The sequence below is a fragment of the Lissotriton helveticus genome, chromosome 2_1, assembly GCF_964261635.1.
Source record: "Lissotriton helveticus chromosome 2_1, aLisHel1.1, whole genome shotgun sequence".
Classification (NCBI taxonomy): Eukaryota; Metazoa; Chordata; class Amphibia; order Caudata; family Salamandridae; genus Lissotriton; species Lissotriton helveticus.
Window position 1 is genome coordinate 343,260,208 of NC_136059.1, and position 25,855 is coordinate 343,286,062.

Here is a 25,855-nt window from a genome sequence, read left to right on the forward strand (position 1 = left end):
GTCAGCCTCCGCCTATGAGAGAGCATCACTTTGAGGCCTGGCTCCATGGATGAGCCAGCACCTGGGCCGACTCGATTCCTCCCTGCATTTCAGGAGCTGAAGCGACCACCGCTCGAATTCAAGAGTTTTATGAGGCCATGCTCCTCATATTTGAGCAGCCTGCTCCCTCTGGCGCACCTTCGGGCCCCGTGGGTTTGGGAGAGGCCCATACTGGAACTAAGCCGGCACCTATCAGGCCTCAAGGACTTACAGATGGACCAGGATTGGCATCAATAGTACCATGTGAACCTTCCCGGCGGCAGTCTAGAGACCGACTCTCCCAGCGCCGATAGCACTCCGGACTCTGACACGAAGCCCAAGGGGCGTCATTCTTTACCGACTCCAGTGCTGGCTGGAACCATACCTTCTGGGCCAGAGCCTGATCCCTATTCCTATGGGCTAGAACTTGGAGAAGAATGAGAGAGATCTTTGGATACCAGTCTTCTGACTCCTTGGCCTGGTGTTAGGATCTGAGTAAAGCCAGAGGACTGGGTACCTTTCCAAATACTGGCATGCTTTTCTCCCCTACTGTTTATTCTGAAGTGGGAGCAACATTAGCAATGGTGGCGCAGAGGGCAGCAGAGGTCCTGAATATTAGCTTGCCCTCAATGGCCATCAAGACTAATGTCTTGACAGAAGTGCTTCAGCCGGGAGTGTCCCCTTCCAAACCATTTCTCCCATTTAATGAAGCACTTACTGATGTCCTGCTTGGGACCTGGTCCAAGCCCAGCACAAGGGCTCCTGTGAAGAGGACTATTGCCTGTAGCCACCACCCCTCTCCTGGGGATCTCAAATTTCTCAAGGAACACCCTAGACCGGAGTGCTTGGTGGTCAAAATCCACTTTGCGTGTAAATCCTGTCGCATTCCCAACTCACCCGCCGCGTCAGGAATCAGGGAGGCTGGACAAGAAAATGTTTTCTTCCATCAGACTGGCATTGCGTTAGATGAATACCACTTGCCTTTTGGACTGCAATAACCCCGTCCTGTGGGATAAGATTGCACAGGTTCTGCCAATGGTCCTGGAGGAGGCCCGGGCTGTGCTCTCCCAGGCTGTTGCAGATGGGAGGGATGCAGTCAAATTCAACATTAGATGTCGACTCATTAGGCAGAGCAGTTTCGTCGACAGTGGTCCTGCGACACCATGCCTGGTTGAGGACTTCTGGCTATTCTGGGGATGTCAAAACATCACTCATGGCCTTGCCCTTAGATGTCTCTCATCTCTTCAGACACAAGATGGATTTGATGCTGAAACAGCAGTGTTATTGTCAGGTCCCAGGGCCTTTCTGTGGCTCCTCGTCACCCTCAATCCACCTTTTGCTCTATTCGGCACTCAGCCACCGTAGTTCGCAAGCTTTCCAGCCTCTGCCGCTGGTGGCCAGAGGTCAGGACAGCTGACTACCCCCCTAGTAGCCGCAGCCTCCAAATCCTTCTGTCTTCCTGTTTAACATCATGGACACCCATTAGGTGGCAACATTCGTAATCACCTGCCCCACTGGCACTCCATAACATCGGACAAGTGAATATTGCAAATTATTGGAAGGGGCTTTTCCCTCCCCTTCGAGACAACCCCTTCCTCCATTGCACCTATTTATGACAGGGTGATAGAGGAAAACCTATCTATTCTCTACCTGGATGTGATGGCTCTTATGGCCAAAGGAGCCATAGATAGAGTGTTGACACCAGAAATGGGTTGTGGTTGTTATTTCTGCTATGTTCTAGTGCACAAGAAGGACAGAGGATTTCGTCCTATCCTAGACCTGGGCTCTCTCAACTTCTTCCTTAAAAAGGAGAAGTTCAAAATGCCCACTCTAACTCATGTCCTTTCTACCCTGGATCCAGGAGACTGGATGGTAGCATTGGTCTTGCAGGACGCATATTTCCACACTCCCGTCCTACATGCCTGTCCAATCTATCAATCAGTCAGTATTTTTAGAGCGTTGCTTATCACCCATGAGGGTATCCTGGCACTGTGTTGCTGGAATAAGTGGAAGATCCAGGTCTTGAGTCTCTTCCTGAAGTCTGACAGCGACGTTGATGTTGGGAGGTAAAGAGCGTTCCAAGTCTTTGCAGCGAGGTGGGAAAAGGATCATCCTCTGCTGTAGCTGCAGCAGATGCAATGAGTCTGTTCCAGGGCGGCAGAGCAAAGGTTCTGGATGGTTGGTGACAGTTCAGGCGGTGGTTCATGTGTGCTGGTCCTTGGTCGTGGAAGGCTTTTGTAGGTGTATGTCAGTAGTTTGAAATGGCATCTTTTTTGGACGGGGAGCCAGTGGAGGCTGGGTGATATTGGTCTGTTTGGGCAGGTTGAGGATTGTTCTGCCCACTGAATTCTGTATTGTCTGGTGCCTTCTCATGAGTTCTGTGGTGGTTCCTGTGTACAGTGCTTTGTTGTACTCATGATGGCTGGTGATTAGGGATGCATGACTGTTTTTTGGTGCTTGTTGCGAGCAATTTGAAGATTTTTCAGAGCATACAGAGGGTGTGGAAGCAGGCCAATGAGACTGTATTGACTTATTGTTTTATGGTGTGTTTTCTGACGGTCTTTTGGTGTGGGGGTGGGTCAGAGTTCAGCGGGACACCAGGTGTCATTCCAGAGGGAGGTATGGTTGCCAAAGATTAGCACCTCGGTCTTGTCCATAATGAGCTTCAGACAGTTTTTCTTCCACTAGACTGCAATGTTCTTCATGCAGTTGTGAAAGTTGGTCTTTGTTGTAGTGGGGTCAGCTGAGAGTGAGAGGATGAGCAGGGTGTCATTGGTGTAGCATATGATGCGGATATCGGCTACAGGTGTCATGATGATGTTGAAGAGGGTGGGACTGAGGGATGAACTTTAGGGGGACGCTGCAGATTGTGAGAGGGAAGGGGGAGACGGATTTTCTGCATGAGTCACATGAGTAATGATGCAATCCATCTGAGTGCATCTCCTTTGATTCCGTTCTGGAGCACTCTGTTGATGAGGGTGTGGTGTGAAACGGTGTCGAAGGCTGCGGAGAGGCCGAAAAGGATCCGGGCATCCGACTCTCCTCTGTTGAGTAGAGTGCAGATGTTGTCCATGATGGCGATCAAGGTGCTCTCAGTGCTGTGGTTGGCTCAGGAACTTGACTGGAAGGTTCTAGTAGGTTGTTTCTCTCCAGGTGTTTGGTGAGCTAAAGGTTGATGCCCTTCTCCAGGACTTTGGCAGGAAATAGGATTAACAAGATGGGGCGGTAGTTCTGGAGATTGCTGGGGCCTGCGGAGGGTTTCTTGAGATGAGGTCCGACCTCTATGTGTTTCCATGCATTAGGAAAGTTGGCTGTGGCGATGGATGCTTTTAGGATGGTGGTGAGTTGGTGGCTAATCTCATAGCTTCCTAGGTTGAAGAGGCAGTGGGTGCTCCTGAATGGATGAAGTTCATTATGGCTATGTGACCGGTGTGGTGAGCAGTTCCCATGCAGTGAGATATTGGTCGGGGGAGGCTTCCGTAGGAGTGGGAGGCTGAGGAGGTCAGTAGGTTGGGGCTTGACGTTCCTGTAGATGGTGGACATCTTGTTTGTGGAAGTAATTTCCTAGGGCGTCGCAGAGTTTCTGTGAAGGCAGAATCATGTTTTTGGTGGCTGTTGGGCAGGAGAACTCTCCGATGATACTGAAGATTTCCTTGACGTGGTTAACCCTAGCCTTGATGTGGTCTGCCAGGTACCCTTTTTGTGTCTTTTTGAGCTGTTGGTGGTATTTGTTGAGGGGTGACTTGAAGGTGGTTTGCCATCTCTCTAGTTGTTTGCAGCTGTGTTTCATTGTGCTGAGTTCCAGAGCGAACCAATAGCTTGTTTACTTGACCTGCTAGTTTTGGCTGGTTTGATGGAGGCAACTCAGTCTGCAGCGTTGGTGATCCAGGACGTTTTTGACTGCCTCTTTCAGGTTGGTTTCAGCTGAGAGCTGGGTGGTGTTGAGTGCATCCATCCATTGGTTTTGTGTCACTTTGCTCCAGCTGTGGAAGGAGATGCTGGGAGGCTTGGGGTGGTGTAAGATGGTGAAGTGGATGATGCAGTGGTTGGAAGAGGTAAGTTCAGTGGTATGGCTGTATTTCACACTGTTACTGAACGTGAAGATGGTGTCCAGTGTGTCTCCTGCTCTAGCTGTGGGGATCTGTGATCAACTGGGTGAGGCTGATTTTGCCCATTCGTTCCAAGAGGTTGGCAGAGTTCATGTTTGTGGCGCCGTTCAGGCGGAAGTTGAGGTCTCCGTGGAAGATGTAGTGCTTAGATTTGCTGGCAGTGGGGCAATGACGTCTGTGATGGTGTCGCAGAGGCCGGTTCATGGTTCTGGAGGCCTAGAGGCGAGGCTGCCTTTAATTGTAGTTTTGTTATTGGTGTGGGGAAGGAAATTCAGGTATCCCATTATTGATGTGGTTTTGACCTTTGTGGTGGTGCAGCATATTGATTCTCTGTAGATGATGGTGTGGTGATCAGGAAGCACCAGAGTGGTTCCATGGTGGTGTCAGTCGGCAGGGTGAGAGTGGCATGGGTTTGTGCAGGCGGGTGGTCCTAGATTGCAGGTGAAGAGACAGTGGTGGCAGGTGAATGTTCCTTCTGTGGAGTGTGGAAATGGGAGGCAGCAGTTGTTGCGTAGTCCTGGAACCAGGACTCGAAGATCAGTGGAGGAGTACCTGTGGGTAACCGAAGGACCAGTGTTCCTGCGCTCTAGGCTTGCACACTGCGAACTCCATTAAGAAGGTCCTGGGAGGGGCTCTGGGGATGTGGAAGGCAGGAAGCTGGTGGCGGAAAAAAGGCCCAAAAGGAATGGGAAGTAAGCCAGAAGGCTAGGGCCCAAGTGATAGGTAAATAGCGTCAGTCTGGGGCACACAGAAAGGCAGCTGACAGGCAGCAAGGGGAGCTGGGGAGGGCCTGCACAATGGTGCTGTGCTGCAGCCTCCATTAAGTAAGTCCTTGGAGGGGTGCTGGAGAGGCAGGTGGTGGGAAGTGTAGGAGAGTAGGATCTGCTTCTTATTGTTACCCCCACTTTTTGCTGAAGTTTCACTGTTTTTCGACTTTAGTCTGGCTAGGGCCCTGCTATTCAGGTTACCAGCCTAGCTGATTCCTCTCTAAAATGATTCCATGTACTCTAGGTACACTCCAGTTTGGTTACTGGTCTACCCTGAGCCCCCAGTATATGGTACACTCGGTACCAAGGGCATAGGTACCCCAGAGGCCTACCAGGGGCTGAAGTAGGTATTATGCCACCCCTGGGCAGCCTTCTAACATGACACATAGGTCTGCTACATCAGCCTGTGTAAGGTGGTGTATGCACCCCTTACTTAGATATAGGTTCCCTATATCTACCTTATATCACTAAACATATAAACCTATCAGTCACCCCTATGGCAGGCCTTATCAATCCTGAAGGCAGGGTGCTGGGTTTTGTGTGAGAGGGTGTCCATGCATGAGCAGGGCCCCTCAGAAGCCTTCGGAATCTATTCTCTGGGGTTGTTCTTTGATGCAGCCAGACCATATACTCTTAAGTGCATTATAACCTTGCGGTAAATGCTAACTTTGGAATGGCTACAATGAAACATGTTGTGTTTGGTGTCAGACACTTTGGAATCATACCTCCCCGCCAGTCCTGACGGTGGGGATATGATTCCATCCTCCTAGAGGGAGAATCATGACCACACCGGTACACCCGGTACCAGCTTAACAGAACCCTGGCATCACAAAATGAATGCCAGGGATCTGCCAGAATGCAGAACAATGTCATACATTCACCCCAGTACAGAGATCTGGGCCTAAATCCATTGTTTTTTTTGCTCACCATGTCATTCCAGTTTGGACCCAGCCATATGCAGATCAGTCTTGACCTTGCGCCCAATGGAAACAGTCCAGCCCGAACTGCCAGGCCAGGTCCTCCCTGGACTGGAAACAAGCATCCTAGGACCGGTTTAGGGGTTTCACCCCTCTTCAGCCAGAATAGAACCAAGACCTTATAACGCTTAGAAGATAATAAGCTCACTCGATCAAGGTTAGTCCACTACAGTGGGACAAAGTACAGTGCAACGCAAGGCACGCGGAACGGACCTGGAGGCCAGTCCCCACGATGGCATTTCAAACAGAACAAAGGCAGCTTGTCACCTGAACAAGAATAGAACATCGGGTAACAACACACATTTGTCCATCATAACGTCTCAGGGCAAAAAAGATTGCTTAGCTGCACTGCGGCATGTATGTACCTCTGAGCAAATGACATCCTGCGCCTAAAAGAGACGTGGGCCACTGAACCCCTATTTCTCCCAGGCTTTTATGAGTTTCACACTGCTGCGATAAAACGCAACATCTTTGGGAGAGCAGCTGGTGGGCTCTCAATTTTTATCACTCACGCCCATAAAATAGAGGTAACTTCACTAACAACATACACTCCCAACTTGCAAGCAGTACTGATCTGTGGATTTAAAAGTAACAATATCTATATCCATCTTTTGATACTTAATTGTTATGTTAACCCCGCCACACGTCAAAAAAAGCAAGTAATAAAAACATTAACAACAAAAAATGGACCATCTTATAAATAAATATGCTTCACATCTTCCAATCATCATAGGGGATATGAACACCAGGGAGTTGGGATACGTAAAAAGGGATCTTTCAAACAAAACAGAATCGGCTCCTCTACAACAGCTTCTTTTCTCACAAAATATGGTTTCCCCCCACTCTATCAAAAAAGCAGTGGACCCTCTCTGGCATCCTTTTCCCACCTTCAGGAATAAGTCAACAATTGATTACATCTTTATCTCTGAGAACCTGCTAACACACTTTAACGACTTTGAAGTGAGAAACAGGGATGAGAGTGATCACAGACCACTGAGGGTATCCCTTGATCTAAATGGGAAATCTGCAAAACAACCGGGAGCATTGGGTACCTCAACTGGAGAAGAGCACCATGAAGTATTGAGCAGAATAAAATGGACCACAAATCTAGGTCCAAAATTCTTGGAGTTGATCACACACAAAGAGTTGAGCCAAACAGTTAGAAGTTTGGCATCCCCCTTGGAGCTCTGGAAAGCACTACTTGAGGAACTAAAAATCGCTCTCGAACGGGTCACTGGTAGCCCTAAAGCATAAGACTCCCATCCACAAAGCTTTTCATTACAACTAAAACCAAGGGCCCTAGCGCAAAGCAAGCGGAGTCTTTCAAAGGCCTTGAAGGCGAGAAGAAAAGGAGCTACAAATCCTCACACATTGGAAATAAAAGTACTTCGCAGGGAACCCAGGAAGTAAATATGGGAAATCCAATCAAAGAAAATCGAGGCAGAGTGGCTGAAAATATTTAACCTTTTCAAAGAAAAGGGTCACATCCAACTTTGGAGATATATCAGACAACAGAGCCACACCGGTCAGAGCAAGGAGAACGGGGTGTCAGCCTCCGAGTGGGTCAAATATGCAAAGCTATTATATACAACACAGCAGAACACGACTGACACCCAAATACAACAAATCCCCCCAGTAAACCATAAAGATAGCAAAACTCCAGCTATCACCAAGGTTGAAATAACCAACCTGATTAAAAAAATGAGGTCAGCCGGTACAGTGTTTAAAGTCACATATGGTTTTTGGGCGGATCAGCTAAAACCACTTTTTAAGTATGTATTTGAAACTTCCACCGTTCCATCATTGTGGAAAGGCTCAATACTCTTCCCGATCCACAAAAAAGGGGACTGCACAAAACCCGAAAAATACCGGCTTGTCGCTCTTTTAGACATAGAAGCAAAAGCATATGCCAGAGTTTTGCTGCTGGAACTAGAAACTTGGGTAAAAGATCATAATATTCTGCCATTCTTTCAAACTGGCTTCAGGCCCCAAAGCTCCACTATAGACAACATCCTAGCACTGGGACACTTGTCTCAACGCGCAATCCAGTCATCACAACCTCCTTTGTTTTGCTTTTTCATGGATTACAGTGCAACTTTTGACTCAGTCGCCCGTGGGAAGCTATGGGGAAAACGTATCAACTGGGGCATTCCTCAAAAGCTGTTAAAGGCAACAATTGCTTTCTACGAAGGAACCTGGTTGCAAATTAAAAACCAGCCAAATGACAGTAACAACTAAGGTCCCAACCAACAATGGGCTCAAACAAGGGTGCGTTCTTGCCCCTTTACTTTTCAATATCTACACAGCCGACTTGGGACAAGCCCTGGAGGAGGCAAATCTACTCACTCCAAAGCTGGGGAATGTACGACTCCAAATATGCTGAAAACCTAGTTATCATGGATCACACTAGGACAGGCCTACAGAAAGCCTTAGAAGCGCTGCACAGATGTAATCAAAAGAATAACTTGCTGGTAAATCAGGAGAAGACCAGGATCATAATCTTTGGGAAGTACCATCGAAAGAAGACAGTGCAATGGCGCCTAGGTGACCTGCAAATCAGAACCTGCAAAAGCTATAATTATTTGGGTCTCAGGCTTTCGAAAAGGGCCAAACCGTCAGCACATTTGAAACATTTAAGAAGCCAGGGGGATGGTATCATTTACAGCCTGAGAAGTCTCAATCGAAGACTACACAGCCCCACTGCTGCACCTATCTTGAAAGTCTCAAAAGCAAAAGTAGTGCCCTCCATCAACTACGACCACCTAATCTTCCCTGGTGCCCTTACTAACTTCCTCATGAGCCATCAAATCTTGGTATACAAGAAAGTATTAGGCCTCTAACGACAGGCCAGGAGAGCAAGAGTAACGCTGGAGATGGTCTTACTCACCGGACATTACCTGCTATAGGGACACTTTAAAATACTATATTAGTATCATGCGAGCTCCAGCAACATCTTTGAAAGCACAAATTAAAACAATCTTCGAAGAAAATGGATCCCCATGGCAGGTGCAGTTGACAGCAGCCACAAAATTGTTAGAAATTGATGTGCAAAACGTGCACAACTCAACCATTCCAGTAGCTGCATGGAAAAGATCAGTGAACAGACAGGCCAATAAAATATCACATGAAGGAGATCTGGAAAGCTTACACCATCAATCCAATTTCTCATCACTGGACGCCTCCTACATAGTGGGAAAACCACAGCCTTATTTCAAGCAAGCACTGACAGTCCCAGCCCAAAGAAAATGACTTACATGAGACTTCTTGCATTGCCCATTGTGGACTTTAATCAAGGTTGGGCCCGGCTGGACAATTTAGCTGCAAGTCGACTCTGTAATTACCATCAGGAATCCTGGCTCCATCTGCTGTGCACTTGTCCCAAGTTAGCCAGCGAGCGGCACCGACTAGTTCTTCCTATCTGCAAAGCCCAGGGCCTTGTACGGTGCAGAGAAGTCTCTGGCTTGTGTTTCTCTCCTAATACAGCTCAAACAGTTGCGTGGCTAGGGAAATTTATAGAATCAATTTGAGCCGCACTGTCGCTGAAAATAAAGCTACAAAAAGAAACCAGTTGGCTAGCAAGCAAGAGAGTCTCGGGCACACCTCCCTTTTAAGTCCAACGCATTTGCACTTGTGCTTTATAACCAGATTTTGATATTAGTTTTAAGGTTTTATGTAAATGTAGTATACTTGTAAATGTAGTATACTTGTAAAGCGCACAGCTGCCCCAGCAACGGGGCGTCCCGGCGCTGTATAACTCTGGGGAACCCGTCCAGGCTTTTCCTGTGGGATGGTCCCTTGCTGGGAGTCCCCAAGGTTGAGCCAGGCATCCCCGGAATTGGTGGGGCCCTTGTGGAGATTAGGCAAGCTAATGCCCAGAGTTGCCGAGTGGAACCCCTGATTAGAGTAAGCACCGAAGCGAGAATTATCGAGTCCGCTGACCAAGGTCCACGACCCTGCCGCGTCGGGAATTGAACCCTGGTCCCAGGCTGACTTCTGCTCTCGGGCCTGCCGCCTCTAACCAGTGAGCCACACTACTCCACATGCCCTACCAGGTTGTAGCAACATGTGTGGGATTTTAACTCCCTTTCTTTTAATATTGATAGTATATTGTAATGATTTTAAGTAATTGAACAATAAAAGCTTACTTCATTTCACTTCATTGGAAAATGTCGGACGTTATTTCCCCAGGGATTGAGTTAGGTATTTTAATAGCAGAAGCTGAACATATCTTCCGGTTATATACAGTTTTGCTATTGCCTGTAGCGCCTTGGACTGACAAGGAGCTATTTTGTCCTTAGGTAAAGTTTTAAATGCCATTTTCAGCCCCCTTTTCAGAAGAACATGCATCCAGCAACTGAAAGAAATTACTCAGAAATGACATCTCGACCCCATGTTTCTGGGCTTCTTCTTGTTTTGTGAAAACCTGATCACTGGTGCACAGTTGCTCTAGCTCCCAGTAACCAAGTGCATGATTTTTAAACCAATGTGTATTTTAAACTTAGTGGCCCGGCAATGTTCTCCTTCTTTTGTGGCACAAATGTTTGTGGCTGCTAATACAGTTTGCTGTGCTTAGTAAATACTTTCCCTACACATCCCCTAGCTCACAAGGCCAGAGTCCTAGATAGAGATTTCAAGGTTGCAACCAGTAAACTCTGGCACTCAGTTACCCCTTACTAGAGGGAAAAAAAACGCGTACTCCTTTGTTTTTAGGAAACTCTTAAAAACCTACTTCTAGTGATGTGACAAATTCTGGTCAGGCTGTACCTCCGAAGGACCTATGAGGTTCACTTCTTTACTAGTATGTCAAGAAATTTGCGGTGTATGAATGCTTTACAAGTGAGTTTAGATTAGATTGGATTGGACTCTTCAGTGAGGCTTGACTACAAGCTTTGATTATGCTGGGATGTCCAGGTCTTCTAGGTGGTTGTTTTGATGATTTAGGAAAGTAATGGTCATCTCATCCTGATTTAGTTTAACTTACTCCTATTCACCGTCTGCAGTAAAAGCAACCAAAAAGTGACACATAAGTGAATGGCCAATAGCAATAGAGGACATTGAATCTTATACAGCTTGCTGAAAGTGTTTTCCATTGTACCTCTTTCCCTTAAAAAATGTTTAGGTATGAAGTGTATACATGCCTAATGTGCAATATTTCCATTTGTAAAAAGGGGCTGCAAATTGCGCCCCAATGTTTTGCAAAGGCAAAAGAATTTTGCAAACTGACCTATGTACTAAGAGTTTGGTAAGCAATATTACAAATTGCGGTAGTACCTCATCAATATTAATCAGAATAGGTCGGATTGCGACTCATTTCAATTGGATGCCATCACGGAGCTGGTGATCTGCTTACGTCAGCAGACCACCATGTCTCTGATCGCATTTTATTTTTAAATGCATCCCATTTTAAAGGAATGAGACTGCATTTAAAAAGTAAAACGTATTCATTTCTTAAATTTAGTTTGAGAGTTGTAAGTAGTCCCCGGAACACTACTTATTCCCCAACAATTTTTATTTTGCATTCACACAGGCAATGGGTACCAAGTGGACCCCTTTCCTTTTGCGAATGTGTTACCAGCCTACCTCACGAATCTGTCACTTGTAAATGTTTTGTGACTCGATTACGGTTGCAAAACATTCATGCATCCTTAAACAAATCGTTTTGGAAGGGATGCCCTAAACATGCCTTTTCCAAATAGCGATTCGTTATGGGTTTCAAAACCCATTTTTGCGATTCAGCAGCCTGTTGTCGAATATAAAAATCCGTTTTGCACATAACAAATAGCCATTTTGTGGCCATGTGAATCCTGTGATTTTGGGGAATCCCAGGATTTGCGCCAGAAAAATGGCTTTGTACTTAAGGCCCAAATTTCTTTGAGGAAGAAGTAGAAATGTTTAGTTCTCAGCTCTGAAGGCTGTTACTTAGCCATATAGGGATGTTGCTCTGTTTGGACATCACATAATGGCTGCAACTTTCTCAGTTGGTCATGCAATGCAACATTAGGCGATGTCTGATGCACGACACTCTTATCTTTCATTGACAGAAAACTGTGCACTAGACTTATACGAAGTCATATAAACAAATGACACTTTACAACGTCTGCTGTCCATCACGTTTGTCAATGTTTGAATGACTTTTCTTTAAGCTAATATTTGTGCTTTCTTCTGAAGGATGTGTACACTGACATTATGAAGTTTGAAAAGCAGCAGAAGAAAGACAGTCCATCAAGCAGCATCCAGTCTCCTGAAAGGTAATTGTTGGAAAACGAACGTAATCATATGCAGCTGCCCAACATGCACATTGGGGACATGTTATCACTAGTGTTTGAAACTGTCGAAGGGAAGTGTGTTTGAACAAACTTTATGTTTCTTATTGCACTCAGTACATAAAGTCAGCTGAATAAGAATATTTAATTATTTACCAGGGATATCCTTTAAGTGTGTTGATGTGAGGTTGAAGGTGTTGGTGCTCTAATCGTTTTGGCATTAAACGAAATGTTTGGGTAGAAGCTGAAACAAGATTCTGTCATCCTCCTCAATATAACAACAAAGGAAGCCAGTCTTGGCAGAATCTCTTTCTACCTCTTGCCAACAGACCGCTTTAGCTGTCTGTTGTCCAAGAACTATTGTCTATAATAAATAGAGTTGCCTTAGGGTCAGGCTATTTTCTCGTGACTTAGATGGGCTTCTTGTTTGATGCTCCTTATTCAATTAATTTGCCGTCTGTTCTTGCTTTTGTCCCATCTCTGAATAATTACTTCTTTACCACCATTTTAATTGGCTAACTTGTATCATTGCATTGCTAATATAAGGGAACTATTTTTATAATTTCTGTTTTAGCACTGTTAGAAATGGGGGTCTCTAGTTGGCAGAGGTAGGTACCTTTGTCCAAATAGGGACCTTTCTTCCTAGTCTTTGGTTGCTTGGCACGAGCAGTCAGGCTTATCTTAGAGGCAGTGTGTAAAACATTGGCACAGAACCAACAGTAATACAGTGTAATAACTACAAAAGGACACCACACCATTTTAGAAAAATATCCAATATTTGATATACTTAAGATAAGCCCAACAACGATTAAAAAAACGCAATACATTACTTAAAAATCTTGAGTTATCAAAATAAGCTTGAAAAACAGTTCCTTGATGTTGATAGCTCTGTCCGGATCTATCACGGCGTCATGAGCAAACAAATCCAAACAGTTCTGGCTGACCGCGGCGTCGCAAGCAAGCTACGGTGTTGGGAAGATGTGCAAACAGTACCTTTTAGAAATGCAAGGCGTCGGCGACCTCTTGTTGAGCTTCCAAAAGCACGGCGTCTGCAGGCGTCTGTTCCGGAGGTCGGTGCAGGAGTTGACGGGGCCCTTGGAATCACATGCGTTGCAGGTCGAACTACTCTTTGCTGAAGTCAGGAACACAGGCGTCAGCAGGCGTCGGTTGCTGCGGTGCAAAGGGCAGAGGTGCGGCATGCGGTGCCCTCAGGTCGCGGTGCGAGTAGTGGCTCGGTGGTGGCATCAGATGGCATCGTCAGTGAGACCAGGGTCGCGGTGCGAAATGGATGTAGTGCTTGTCGTGGTGCAACCAGCGTCGTCGTCGTTGCTGAAGCGCTGTCGTCGGCTGACGAACTGGAGTCGATGGCACCGGCGTCGGTAGGCCAAGGCTGCGGTGCGGGATGAGGGCGGTGCATCGTGTAACTTTACGAACGGTGTCCTCGAACCACGGTGCAAACAGCGGTGTTGATTCTGGCGTGGAGCGTCATCGTCGGGGATACCAAGACGTTGTCGTGAAGTGAGGCGGTGCGGAGTGCGGTGCCCACAGGTCGCAGTGCGAGCAGCCGCTCGGTGGCGGCATCAGCAGGCTTTGTAGGTGAGACAAGGGTCTCGTTGCGGCGGTGCCCTCTGCGATACCGTGAGGACACGGAGTTGGCAGCAGCGTCGTCGAAATCGTTGAGTTGCTTTTTCTTCTGTTGCAGCACGAAACACACAGTCCCCAGTGCTGAGAGCAGAAGAGCTTGAAGTCTTGGCTGTTCCTGGGACTTCTTGAACAGGGGGCAAGAACTAACTCCAGCCCTTGGAGAAACTCACAAAAGTAGAATGCAAAAAGTTCAGTCCAGTCCTTTCACTGCCCAAGGCAGAAGCAGCCACGGTAGGCCAACATAGCAAAGCACACAGCAAAGTGGTAGTTCCTCCTAACAGCTTCTCCAGCTCTTCTTGGCAGTCTTCGTAGTCCAAAAGAGTTCTAAAGTTCTGGGATTTGGGCCCCAATATTTATACCACCAAATCCTTTGTTCTTTGAAGGCAGGGAGTGTCTGTACCCAGCCCAAACCAGTTCGGCCCTCCCTGGTGCAGCTTCCTGGCAAGAGGCGGAGATAGCATTTTTGAAAGCAGACCTGGACCAGGTAGCTGAAAGGACAACTCCTCACCTACCCTCTATTCTATGAAGGCTCAGGCAAGTAAAAAGAAATCTCCTCCCCCTACTCTCTATTCAATGCAGGGCCTATTCAACCCAGCCGTGACCCATCAGACTGCTGGAGCCAAGGGCCTCTCCAACCCCCCTGCTTCTCATAAACCAGACATGGACTACACAACCTAGCAGAGGCATACTGGATGGTTAGACAAGAAAATACATTCTTTCTAAAAGTGGTATTTTCAAACACAGAATGTCAAAATCACCCCCACTAAAAGATGTATTTTAACATTCTGAGTTCAGGCATTCTAAACTAGTTTTTCTTCCTTGTTCCCTGGGTCAGTCAGGATTATAAGATGTTATAATCAAACTGCCCATTCTGCCCTATGGGAGCAGGTAGCCTTTCAATAGTGAAAAACAAAATTGGCTGTATTTCACTATCAAGACATGCCACACACACCAGGGCATGTCCTACCATTCACATAAAATGCACCCTGCCCACAGGGGTACCTTGGGCCTACCTTAGGGGTGACTAACATGTAGAAAAGAGAAGGTTTAGGGACTGGCAAGCGGGTGTACTTCCCAAGTCGACATGGCAGTCCCAGACTGAACATAGGCTCTACAATGGCAGGCCAGAGTTACACTTTATGGGCTGTTTGCGTTGGTGGCACAATCCAGTACTGCAGCCCACCAATAGCATTTGATTTACCGGCCCTGGTATACGCAGTGCACTTTACTAGGGACTGACACATAAATCAAATAGGCCATTCATGGAAACACAAATCCATAACACATTTTACTACAGGAACACTTGCACTTTACCACTGGTCAGCAGTGAGAAAAGTGTGCAGAAACACTTCACCAGCAAAAACAGAGTCAAAACCGGGAGGTCAGAAAGCAAAAAACTCAGGGGAAACACACCAAAAGATGCCAAGTCTAACAAGCACTCTATGAGGGGTTCGTCCGGAACATCAGAATCTAAAGGTGCTCTGGAAAGATAATCTGCAATTATATTTTCGGCACCCGGTAGATACTCTATTTTGAAACAATAAACTTCCAATCCCAGTATCCATTTGGATATGTGAGGAGAGCCCCTTAGTGTTTTTCTGACAGAGAACACGAATGTGAAAGGTTTATGGTCAGTGCGAATGGTGAATTTTATGCCCCAAAGATAAAACTTGAAATGGTGAACAGCTCAGAAACAGGGGAGGGTCTCCCTTTCGATTATCCAATAGTTACGTTCGGCAGTGGTTAAACAGCGTGTAGCAAAAGCTATGATAGTTTCACCATTTTCTCCTTGTTGGAGGCATATGTTGTAAGCATCGTTTTTTTGCGGGATCAAATTAACCTAATGCTGGTGAATGCATAATTTCATCTTTTAACTTGTTTACAACGCTGGGATGCTTACGGGTAACCACACGCTCTACAAAGACGCCATACAATACAATACAGTACAATATCACTGTGCTCTTTCTGCCACACAAAGTCCTTGTTCTTTCTCAAGAGATCAGGAAAACACTCACACTTCTCTGAGAATGTATTCAATTAAACCAAAAAAAGATTTCAATTCTTCTTTGTTCTATGGGTAAGGCGCATTCTTCACAGCTTGAATAAAACTATATTTAGGCCTGAATCCTTCCTGTGATATGGTGTGCCCAAGGTAATCTACAGAACTGACCCTGATCAGGCATTTGTTTTGTTTAACGGTCAAATCAGACGTCATCATTTTTTCAAACACTACTTTTAAAATGTGATCATGTTCCTCTACAGATGACCCATAGACTAAGATATTGTCTTGGAAGAAAAAGGTTTTTTCTATGCCACTTAAAATGTTATACATTATTTTTTGAAAAACTGCCGTAGCAGAAGCATGGCCAAAAGGCATCCTCGTGAACATATATTCCCCAAAAGGCATAGTAAATGCAGTGAGAGGTCTAGACTCAAGATAGAGCTCCTCCTGTTGGTATGCCATGCATAAGTCGATAACAGAAAACTTTTGCATCACCCAGGGTACTTAACATCTCATTTATATGAGGGAGAGAAAAGCTCTCCACCCATATAGCATAATTTAGGCTGCGTAAATCAACGCACAAATGGAATCCCTCCCCGCTGGCCTTAGACGCTAAAACAATAGGGGGCAACCACTCAGATGCCTCTATGGGTTGTATGACAATCAAATCACATAATTTGATTAACTCCCTCTGTTAATGCTCCCTCAACCTAAAGGTAACTGGACGAGGTTCCTGCACAATAGGTTTTGCACCTTGTCTAAATTTTATTTTATGTTCAAAATCTTTCAACAACCAAGTTTTTTGGAGAAGAATTTTGGATATTCTTCACAAATATCATTTGTCCCACTAACAGGCTCAACCATTCACTATTGGGATTTAGTATAATTCCTAATTCCTTTTGATGATGCCAACCTAATAGATTGCAAAAGAAATAATTGATGGACGGAATGCTGGACAATGCAAACATTCACCCCCAGTCGGAAGGATCTGGGCTTAATCCATCATTCTTTTGCTCACCACACCACCCCAGTTTGGACCCAGCCACATGCAAATCAGTATTGACCCTGTTCCTTATGGGAACAGTCCAGCCAAACTGCCAAGCCAGGTCCTCACTTGCAGTTTGGGCTGGACTGTTCCCATAGGGTGGAGGGTCAAGAATGATTTGCAGATGGCTGGGTCCAAACTGGAATGGCATGGTGAGCAAAAAAATGATGGATTTAGGCCCAGATCTCCGTACTGGGGTGATGTTTGACATTGTTCTGCATTGTGTCCATTCAATTATTCTTTTTTTGCATTTGTCACCCCGAGTGGGACGGATATGCCCAGACGAGGGTCCTGTGCTCTCCATGCAACTGGAGTCAAGCTATCCTGGCTGATGAGGACTGAAAGCCCGAAACCGGTACTAGGATGCTTGTTTCCAGTCCAGGGAGGACCTGGCCTGGCAGTTCAGGCTGGACTATTCCCATTGGGCGCAGGGTCAAAACTGATTTGATTATATGGCTGGGTCCAAACTGGAATGGCATGGTGAGCAAATAAAGGAAAAGAAAAAGAAAAAACGATGGATTTAGGCCCAGATCTCTGTACTGGGGAGAAAGTATGACATTGTTCTGAATTCTGTCCATCAATTGATCATTTTGCATTTGTCACCCCGAGTGGGACGGTATGCCCAGACGTGGGTCTCCTGATCGCCATGCAACTGGAGTCAAGCTATCCTGGCTGATGAGGGCTTAAAGTCTGAAACCAGTCCGAGGATGCTTGTTTCCAGTCCTGGGAGGATCTGGCCTGGTAGTTCGGGCTGGACTGATCCCATTGGACGCAGGGCCAAGACTTATTTGCATATGGCTGATTCCAAACTGGAATGGCATGGTGAGCAAATAAAGGAAAAGAAAAAGAAAAAACAATGGATTTAGACCCAGATCTCTGTACTGGGGTGAATGTAGGACATTGCTCTGCAATCTGTCCATCAATTGTTCTTTTTGCATTTGCCACCCAAGTGGAACGGGTATGCCCAGACGTGGGTCCCATGCTCTCCATGCCACTGGAATCAAGCTATTCTGGTTGATGAAGGCTGAAAGCCCATAACCGGTCCAAGGATGCTTGTTTCCAGTCCAGGGAGGCCCTGGCCTGGTAGTTCAGGCTGGACTGTTCCCATTGTGCGCAGGGTCAAGACTGATTTGCATATGGCTGGGTCCAAACTGGAATGGCATGGGGAGCAAAAAAACTATGGATTTAGGCACAGATCTCTGTACTGAAGGGAATGCATGACATTGTTCTGTTCTGTATTCTGTCCATCAAATGTTCTTTTTGCATTTGTCACCCCGAGTAGGGCAGGTATACCCAGACGTGGGTCCCGTGCTCTAAATGCCACTAGAGTCAAGCTATCCTGGCTGATGAGGGCTGAAAGCCCGCAACCGGTCCTAGGATGCTTGTTTCCAGTCCAGGGAGGACCTGGCCTGGCAGTTCGGGCTGGACTGTTCCCATAGGGCGCAGGTTCAAGACTGATTTGCATATGGCTGGGTTCAAACTGGAATGGCATGGTGAGCAAAAAAACGATGGATTTAGGCCCAGATCTCTGTACTGGGGTGAATGTATGACATTGTTCTGCATTCTGTCCATCAATTGTTCTTTTTGCATTTGTCACCCCAAGTGGAACGGGTATGCCCAGACGTGGGTCCCGGGCCCTCCATGCTACTGGAGTCAAACTATCCTGGCTGATGAGGGCTGAAAGCCTAAAACCGGTCCTAGGATGCTTTTTTCCAGGCCAGGGAGGACCTGGCCTGGCAGTTCGGGTAGGACTGTTCCCATTGGGCGCAAGGTCAAGACTGATTAGCATATGGCTGGGTCCAAACTGAAATGGCATGGTAAGCAAAAAAACGATCGATTTAGGCCCAGATCTCTGTACTGGGGTGAATGTATGACATTGTTCTGCATTCTATCCATCAATTGTTCTTTGTGCATTTCTCACCCCGAGTGGGACGGGTATGCCCAGATGTGGGTCCCATGCTCTCCAAGCTATCCTGGCTGATGAGGGCGGAACGCTCGAACCCAGTCCTAGGATGCTTGTTTCCAGTCCAGGGAGGACCCGGCCTGGCATTTCTGGCTGGACCATTGGCCGCAGGGTCAAGACTGTTTTGCATATGGCTGGGTCTAAACTGGAATGGCATGGTGAGCAAAAAAACGATGGATTTAGTTCCCAGATCTCTCTACTGGGGTGAATGTATGACATTGTTCTGCATTGTGTCCATCAAATGTTCTTTTTTCATGTGTCACCCCAAGTTGGAAGGGTATGCCCAGACATGGGTTCCTTGCTCTCCATGCTTCTGGAGTCAAGCTATCCTGGCTGATGAGGGCTGAAAGACTGAAACCGGTACTAGGATGCTTGTTTCCAGTCCAGGGAGGACCTGGCCTGACAGTTCGGACTGGATTGTTCCCATTGGGCGCAGTGTCAAGACTGATTTGCATATGTCTGGGTCCAAACTGGAATGGCATAGTGAGCAAAAAAACTGTGGATTTAGGCCCAGATCTCTGTGCTGCGATGAACATATGATATTGTTCTGCATTCTGTCCATCAATTGTTCTTTTTGCATTTGTCACCCGAGTGAGATGGGTATGCCCAGACATGGGTCCCGTGCTCTCCATGCCACTGGAGTCAAGCTATCCTGGCTGATGAGGGCTGAAAGTCCGAAACCTGTCCTACGATGCTTGTTTCCAGTCCACCTGGCTTGGTAGTTAGGGCTGGACTGATCCCATTGAGTGCAGGGTCAGACTGATTTACATATGGCTGGGTCCAAACTGGAATAGCATGGTGAGCAAAAAAACGATGGATTTATGCCCAGATCTTTGTACTGGGGTGAATGTATGACCTAGTTCTGCATTCTGTCTATCAATTGGTATTTTTGCATTTGTCACCCCGAGTGGGACAGGTATGTCCAGTTGTGGGTCCAGTGCTCTCCATGCCACTGGAGTCAAGCTATCCTTGCTGATGAGAGCTGTAAGCTCGAAACCGGTCCTAGGATGCTTGTTTCCAGTCCAGGGAGGACCCGGCGTGGCAGTTAGGGCTGGACTGTTCCCATTGGGTGCAGGGTCAAGACTGATTTGCATATGGCTGGGTCCAAACTGGAATGGCATGGTGAGCAAAAAAACAATGGCTTTAGGCCCAGATCGCTGTACTGGGGGGAATGTATGACATTGTTCTGCATTCTGTCCATCAATTGTTCTTTTTCCATTTACCACCCGAGTGGGAAGGGTATGCCCAGACGTGGGTCCCATGCTCTCCATGCCACTGGAGTCAAGGCATCCTGGTTGATGAGGGCTGAAAGCCCCATACCTGTCCTAGGATGCTTGTTGGCAGTCCAGGGAGGACCTGGCCTGGCACTTAAGGCTGGACTGTTCCCATTGGGCGCAGGGTCAAGACTGATTTGCATATGGCTGGGTCCAAACTGGAATGGCATGGTGAGCAAAAAACAATGATTTTAGGCCCAGATCTCTGTACTGGGGTGAATGTATGACATTGTTCTGTATTCTATTCATCAATTGTTCTTTGTGCATTTGTCACCCCGAGTGGGACGGGTATGCCCAGACTTGGGTCCCATGCTATCCATGCCACTGGAGTCAAGCTATACTGGCTGATGAGGGCTGAACGCTCAAAACCGGTCCTAGGATGCACGTTTCCAGTCCAGGGAGGACCTGGCCTGGCAGTTCGGGTAGGACTGTTCCCATTGGGAGCAGGGTCAAGATTAATTAGCATATGTCTGGTTCCAAACTTGATTGGCACGGGTATGCCCAGACATGGGTCCCGTGCTCTCCACGCTACTGGAGTCAAGCTATCCTGGCTGATGAGGGCTGAAAGACTGAAACCGGTACTAGGATGCTTGTTTCCAATCCAGGGAGGACTGGGCCTGACAGTTCGGACTGGATTGATCCCATTGGGCGCAGGGTCAAGACTGATTTGCATATGGGTGGGTCCAAACTGGTATGGCATGGTGAGCAAAAAACGATGGCTTTGGGCCCAGATCTCTGTACTTGATTGAATGTATGACATTGTTCTGCATTCCGTCCATCAATTTTTCTTTTTTCATCTGTCACCCTAAGTTGGACGGGTATGCCCAGATGTGGGTCCCGTGCTCTCCATGCTAATGGAGTCAAGCTATCCTGGCTGATGAGGGCTGAAAGACTGAAACTGGTCATAGGATGCTGGTTTCCAGTCTACCTGGCCTGGTAGTTCGGGCTGGACTGTTCCCATTGGGCGCAGGTTCAAGACTGATTTGCATATGGCTGGGTCCAAACTGGAATAGCATGGTGAGGAAAAAAACTATGGATTTAGGCCCAGATCCCTGTACTGGGGTGAATGTATGACATTGTTCTGCATTATGTCCATCAATTGTTCTTTTTGCATTTTTCATCCCGAGTTGGACGGGTATGTACAGACGTGGGTCCTGTGCTCTCCATGCCACTGGAGTGAAGCTATCCTGGCTGATGAGGGCTGAAAGCCCGAAACCGGTCCTAGGATGCTTGTTTCCAGTCCAGGGAGGACCTGGCCTGGCAGTTGGGGCTGGACTGTTCCCATTGGGCGCAGAGGTCAAGACTGATTTGCATATAGCTGGGTCCAAACTGGAATGACATGGTGAGCAAAAAAAACTATGGGTTTGGGCCCAGATCTCTGCACTGGGGTGAATGTATGACATTGTACTGCATTCTGTCCATCATTTGTTCTTTTTGCATTTTTCATCCCGAGTTGGACGGGTATGTACAGACGTGGGTCCTGTGCTCTCCATGCCACTGGAGTCAAGCTATCCTGGCTGATGAGGGCTGAAAGCCCGAAACCGGTCCTAGGATGCTTGTTTCCAGTCCAGGGAGGACCTGCCTGGCCATTTGGGCTAGACTGTTCCCATTGGGCCCAGGGGCAAGACTGATTTGCATATGGCTGGGTCCAATCTGGAATGGCATGGTGAGCAAAAAAAAATATGGGCTTGGGCCCAGATCTCTGTACTGGGGTGAATGTATGACATTGTTCTGCATTCTGTCCATCATTTGTTCTTTTTGCATTTTTCATCCCGAGTTGGACGGGTATGCACAGATGTGGGTCCTGTGCTCTCCATGCCACTGGAGTCAAGCTATCCTGGCTGATGAGGGCTGAAAGCCCGAAACCGGTCCTAGGATGCTTGTTTCCAGTCCAGGGAGGACCTGCCTGGCCATTTGGGCTAGACTGTTCCCATTGGGCCCAGGGTCAAGACTGATTTGCATATGGCTGGTTCCAATCTGGAATGGCATGGTGAGCAAAAAAAACTATGGGCTTGGGCCCAGATCTCTGTACTGGGGTGAATGTATGACATTGTTCTGCATTCTGTCCATCATTTGTTCTTTTTGCATTTTTCATCCCGAGTTGGACGGGTATGCACAGACGTGGGTCCTGTGCTCTCCATGCCACTGGAGTCAAGCTATCCTGGCTGATGAGGGCTGAAAGCCCGAAACCGGTCCTAGGATGCTTGTTTCCAGTCCAGGGAGGACCCGCCTGGCCATTTGGGCTAGACTGTTCCCATTGGGCCCAGGGTCAAGACTGATTTGCATATCGCTGGGTCCAATCTGGAATGGCATGGTGAGCAAAAAAACGATGGATTTAGGCCCAGATCGCTGTACTGGGGAGAATGTATGGCATTGTTCTTCATTCTGTCCATCAATTGTTCTTTTTTCAACCTAATAGATTGGTTCCTTTTTACACAACATACACTTTGCCCAACGTGGATCTGCCCCTAAAGTCTATAAGCATCCTTACCATTCCAACCAAAGGTATAGCTTCCCTGGTATATCCTTCTGGGGAGATGTCAGGTTCTAACATATCAAAGTTCGAAACGCTAAATATGTTACTAAAATCTTCTTGGTTAATTAAAGTGAATGGGCAACAAGATTCAGCAAACATGAGTACGGGCTTATTGTTAAGGTAGACTTTACTTTTAGGATATTTAGTACTATCACATTCAATATCCTTCAATTATAATACATACTTTGGTAACTGGTCTCCGTCATTACAAATAACATTTACCTGACTTTTCTCTCCATCTTTTCAGACCCTAGCAATGTGGCCTCTTCTATTGCACTTTTTACATGTTACATTGCGAGCAGTACATTGAATGTTGTTCGCTAGTTGATTACTGCTGACACACCTGAAGCACTTCAAGTTATTACTTTCCTTGGTAGGCTTTGTAACCCTTACTTCTCTGGTTCTGACTTTTTGCACTTCACTCTCAGTATGATTATCCTGTGTACAAATGGGTTTCTGAATGCTTGCGACTAATTCATTAGGCGTTTTCATCTCATTGATGCACTTGGCTGTGTGCTCGATATTTTGTGCTATGCTAATCACCTCCTTTAATGTTGGATTTTTCGGCAATAGTTTCTCTTAGATATGACTATTATTTGTGCATCTAACTAATTGATCTCTCACCAAAGAGTCATTAAGGTCACCAAAATCACAGTTTGTTTAGAACCCTTAGAGCCGCTACGTAGTTTGTGACAGACTCCTGTTTGCCTTAAATATGCCTAAAAAACGTATGTTGTTCCAAAACTACATTTACTTCATCACCAAAATGCATTTCCAATTTTAAAAGTGTAATGTTGAAAACATCATGTTCTTCATGTTCTTCGAACTCTGGTTCTGGTATAGTCTCCTATATTTTCCTGCCTTGAATACCTAGATTATGTAGTAATATATGTTGTTTACGAATAGCAGAAAATCTTTTCTCCACCCATGGCAATTAGATAAGACTCAAACAATGTTAATCACTCCCTCCAATGGATTTCTGGTTCCCCAATCTCATTACGGAACAAAGGGGGTTGACTCTGAGAAAGCACAGCAATTTTCAAGACTATGAAAATGCAGAATTATAAGGCTATGGAATAAATGACTATGAAGCAAAACAATTACTGTGAAGAACAATAACGACAATCTCCTAAAAAAAAAAAAAATATTTCACAGAGCTGAAGAAAATATATGACCAAGATAGAAGGTGTGCGTGTCACCGTGATACAAGTATCAGCACACACAGATAAGGTGAGTTTGTCACCATGAAATAACTATAATGCTAAAAATTTGTGGCAAGGATATGGACACTCAGAAGATGTGCGTGTCACCGTGACAAAAACATTGGTACACACAAAAGAGGTGTGTGTGTCACCGTTAAATATCTTTTCCAGAGAGCAATTGTAAAATATTGTCAATTCAAAGGTGTGCGTGTCACCGTGTTAAGAGCATGTTCAGACACAATAGAAGAAAGACAAGTCTCATATGTATGGTGTTGGTACATCACCATGAATACAAATTTAGAATTTGACGAATCAAACCTGAAAAGATGCCTCATGTAATTCACACCCTCCTGTAAGAACACTCTGTAAGTTGCAGGGGAAGGAGGCTGTGTGCACAGCACAAAATGGATGAAAGCGCTGATATCTTCCTTTACATAAAATGCCCCCTGCGGACTGCAGGACGCCGTAAAAAATGTAGCGTTGGTTTCCTGTTATGTTCCACCACACAACATGAAGACTTGCTCGATGACCTGCCTAGGATAGACACTCTAGGCATGACAGAAACTGTTCTTCGCCTCTATGTGTTCTTCCTGAATTAGGCGTTCCTTGTGAAGATGTAGTCAATGATCTGCGATCCACCAGAGTTAGATATCCTGGGCGTGATAGGCAACAGGGCTTCGCCTTTTCATGTACGTCCTGAGGGAGCAATCCTCCTTCCTCAAAGACGACGATGGCTGTTGGCATACAATGAGTTTGTTGCTGGGTCCGGATTCGATGTAAACGTGCTTGTCATGTGAAAATAAGGCACGCAAGTACGAAACTGCAGATGAAGGAGAGAGCACTGAGAGGAGAGATGACTGGATGGTCCCCTACACCAAATTCGTCACCAGTATTGTAAGTTTAAAGACATCCAGACGAAGAAATGAGTAAAACATGGAGCGTCTTTATAGCCAGTTACCGCTTTCCTCAAACAATCAACTGCCCAAACTTAACATTCTAAGGTAAGCTTCAGAGAACGTTCCAAGTGAAGTAGGGGAAGAAGGAACATGCCCTAATATTGTTAGGAGGGTAAAGACGGAAGAGTGGAGAAAATGATAGATTACAACAACTGCCTTCTACAAGCTTAAAACATTATCTAACAGCATCTGCAGTTATTCTTATTTCAGCATTTTTAAACAAGGAGCGTAAATATATTTTCCATAAAGGCAACAGTGTAGGGCAGATCCATATAATATATATAAGAGATTCTGTATAGCCACAGATACGGCAGCTGGTATTGCCTTTCAGAACTGGCTTCCATTTCCCTTCGAGCTCCCAGATCGGAATGTAAAACGGTCTAAATCTTTGAAATTTCTTACATGTCCTTGCAAATTCTTGACTCTGTGCAGTATTAGTGTTGATTACTGAGTCCATATGGTTGTATTTTACTGCTTGTGCCCGATCTAAGGCCCACTGATTAGTAGTAAATGTACTGTGGATAAGGTTTTTCCACACAGAACAGTTAATTTGCCCCAGTGCCAAATCATAAGGCAAATCATAAGATCCTAGGGGCCAGATGTAGGAGCCCAAATCGACCGGTATTTGGGTTTTGCAATGTAGAGGGCTTAAAATTACAGAATCGGTATATTTACCGAATCGGTAAAATTACCGAATCGGTAAATTACCGAATCGGAAAATATACCGATTCTGTAATTCTAGATGTAGCTAGCACTTCAAAGAGTGCCACAGGCCCTTTAGGAGTCGGTATTTACCACCCAATCCTATTGGATGGTAAAATACCGAATTCCAGTGTACATGCACATCTGTGCATGTACACCTATGCCATGTGACACACAGACATGCGACACACAGACATGCCCTGAGGGCATGTATGTGTGCTACATGGCACACAAGCCTGCAATTGGGGTGCTACAGGGTGTCAAAGTGACACCCCGTTCCCCCTGCCAGGATTCGGTATTTACCGATTCGGTAAATACCGATTCGGTAAATACCGAATCGGTATTTTCAATTGATTCCTATGGGCTTCAAAGCCCATAGGAATCAATGGGGAATACC

At 46.2% G+C, this 25,855-nt stretch overlaps 1 protein-coding gene across 2 annotated transcripts in view; it reads left to right on the plus strand.

Annotated features, from left to right (window-relative positions):
* SPEF2 (sperm flagellar and cilia associated 2) overlaps positions 1-25,855 on the plus strand; it is a 1,151,963-nt gene that overhangs the window by 134,209 nt on the left and 991,899 nt on the right. For both annotated transcript variants that reach the window (XM_078674939.1, XM_078674940.1), the window contains exon 6: positions 12,040-12,119. In XM_078674939.1, coding sequence (XP_078531065.1) covers positions 12,040-12,119 — 80 coding nt within the window. The remainder of the gene's footprint in view (positions 1-12,039; positions 12,120-25,855) is intronic.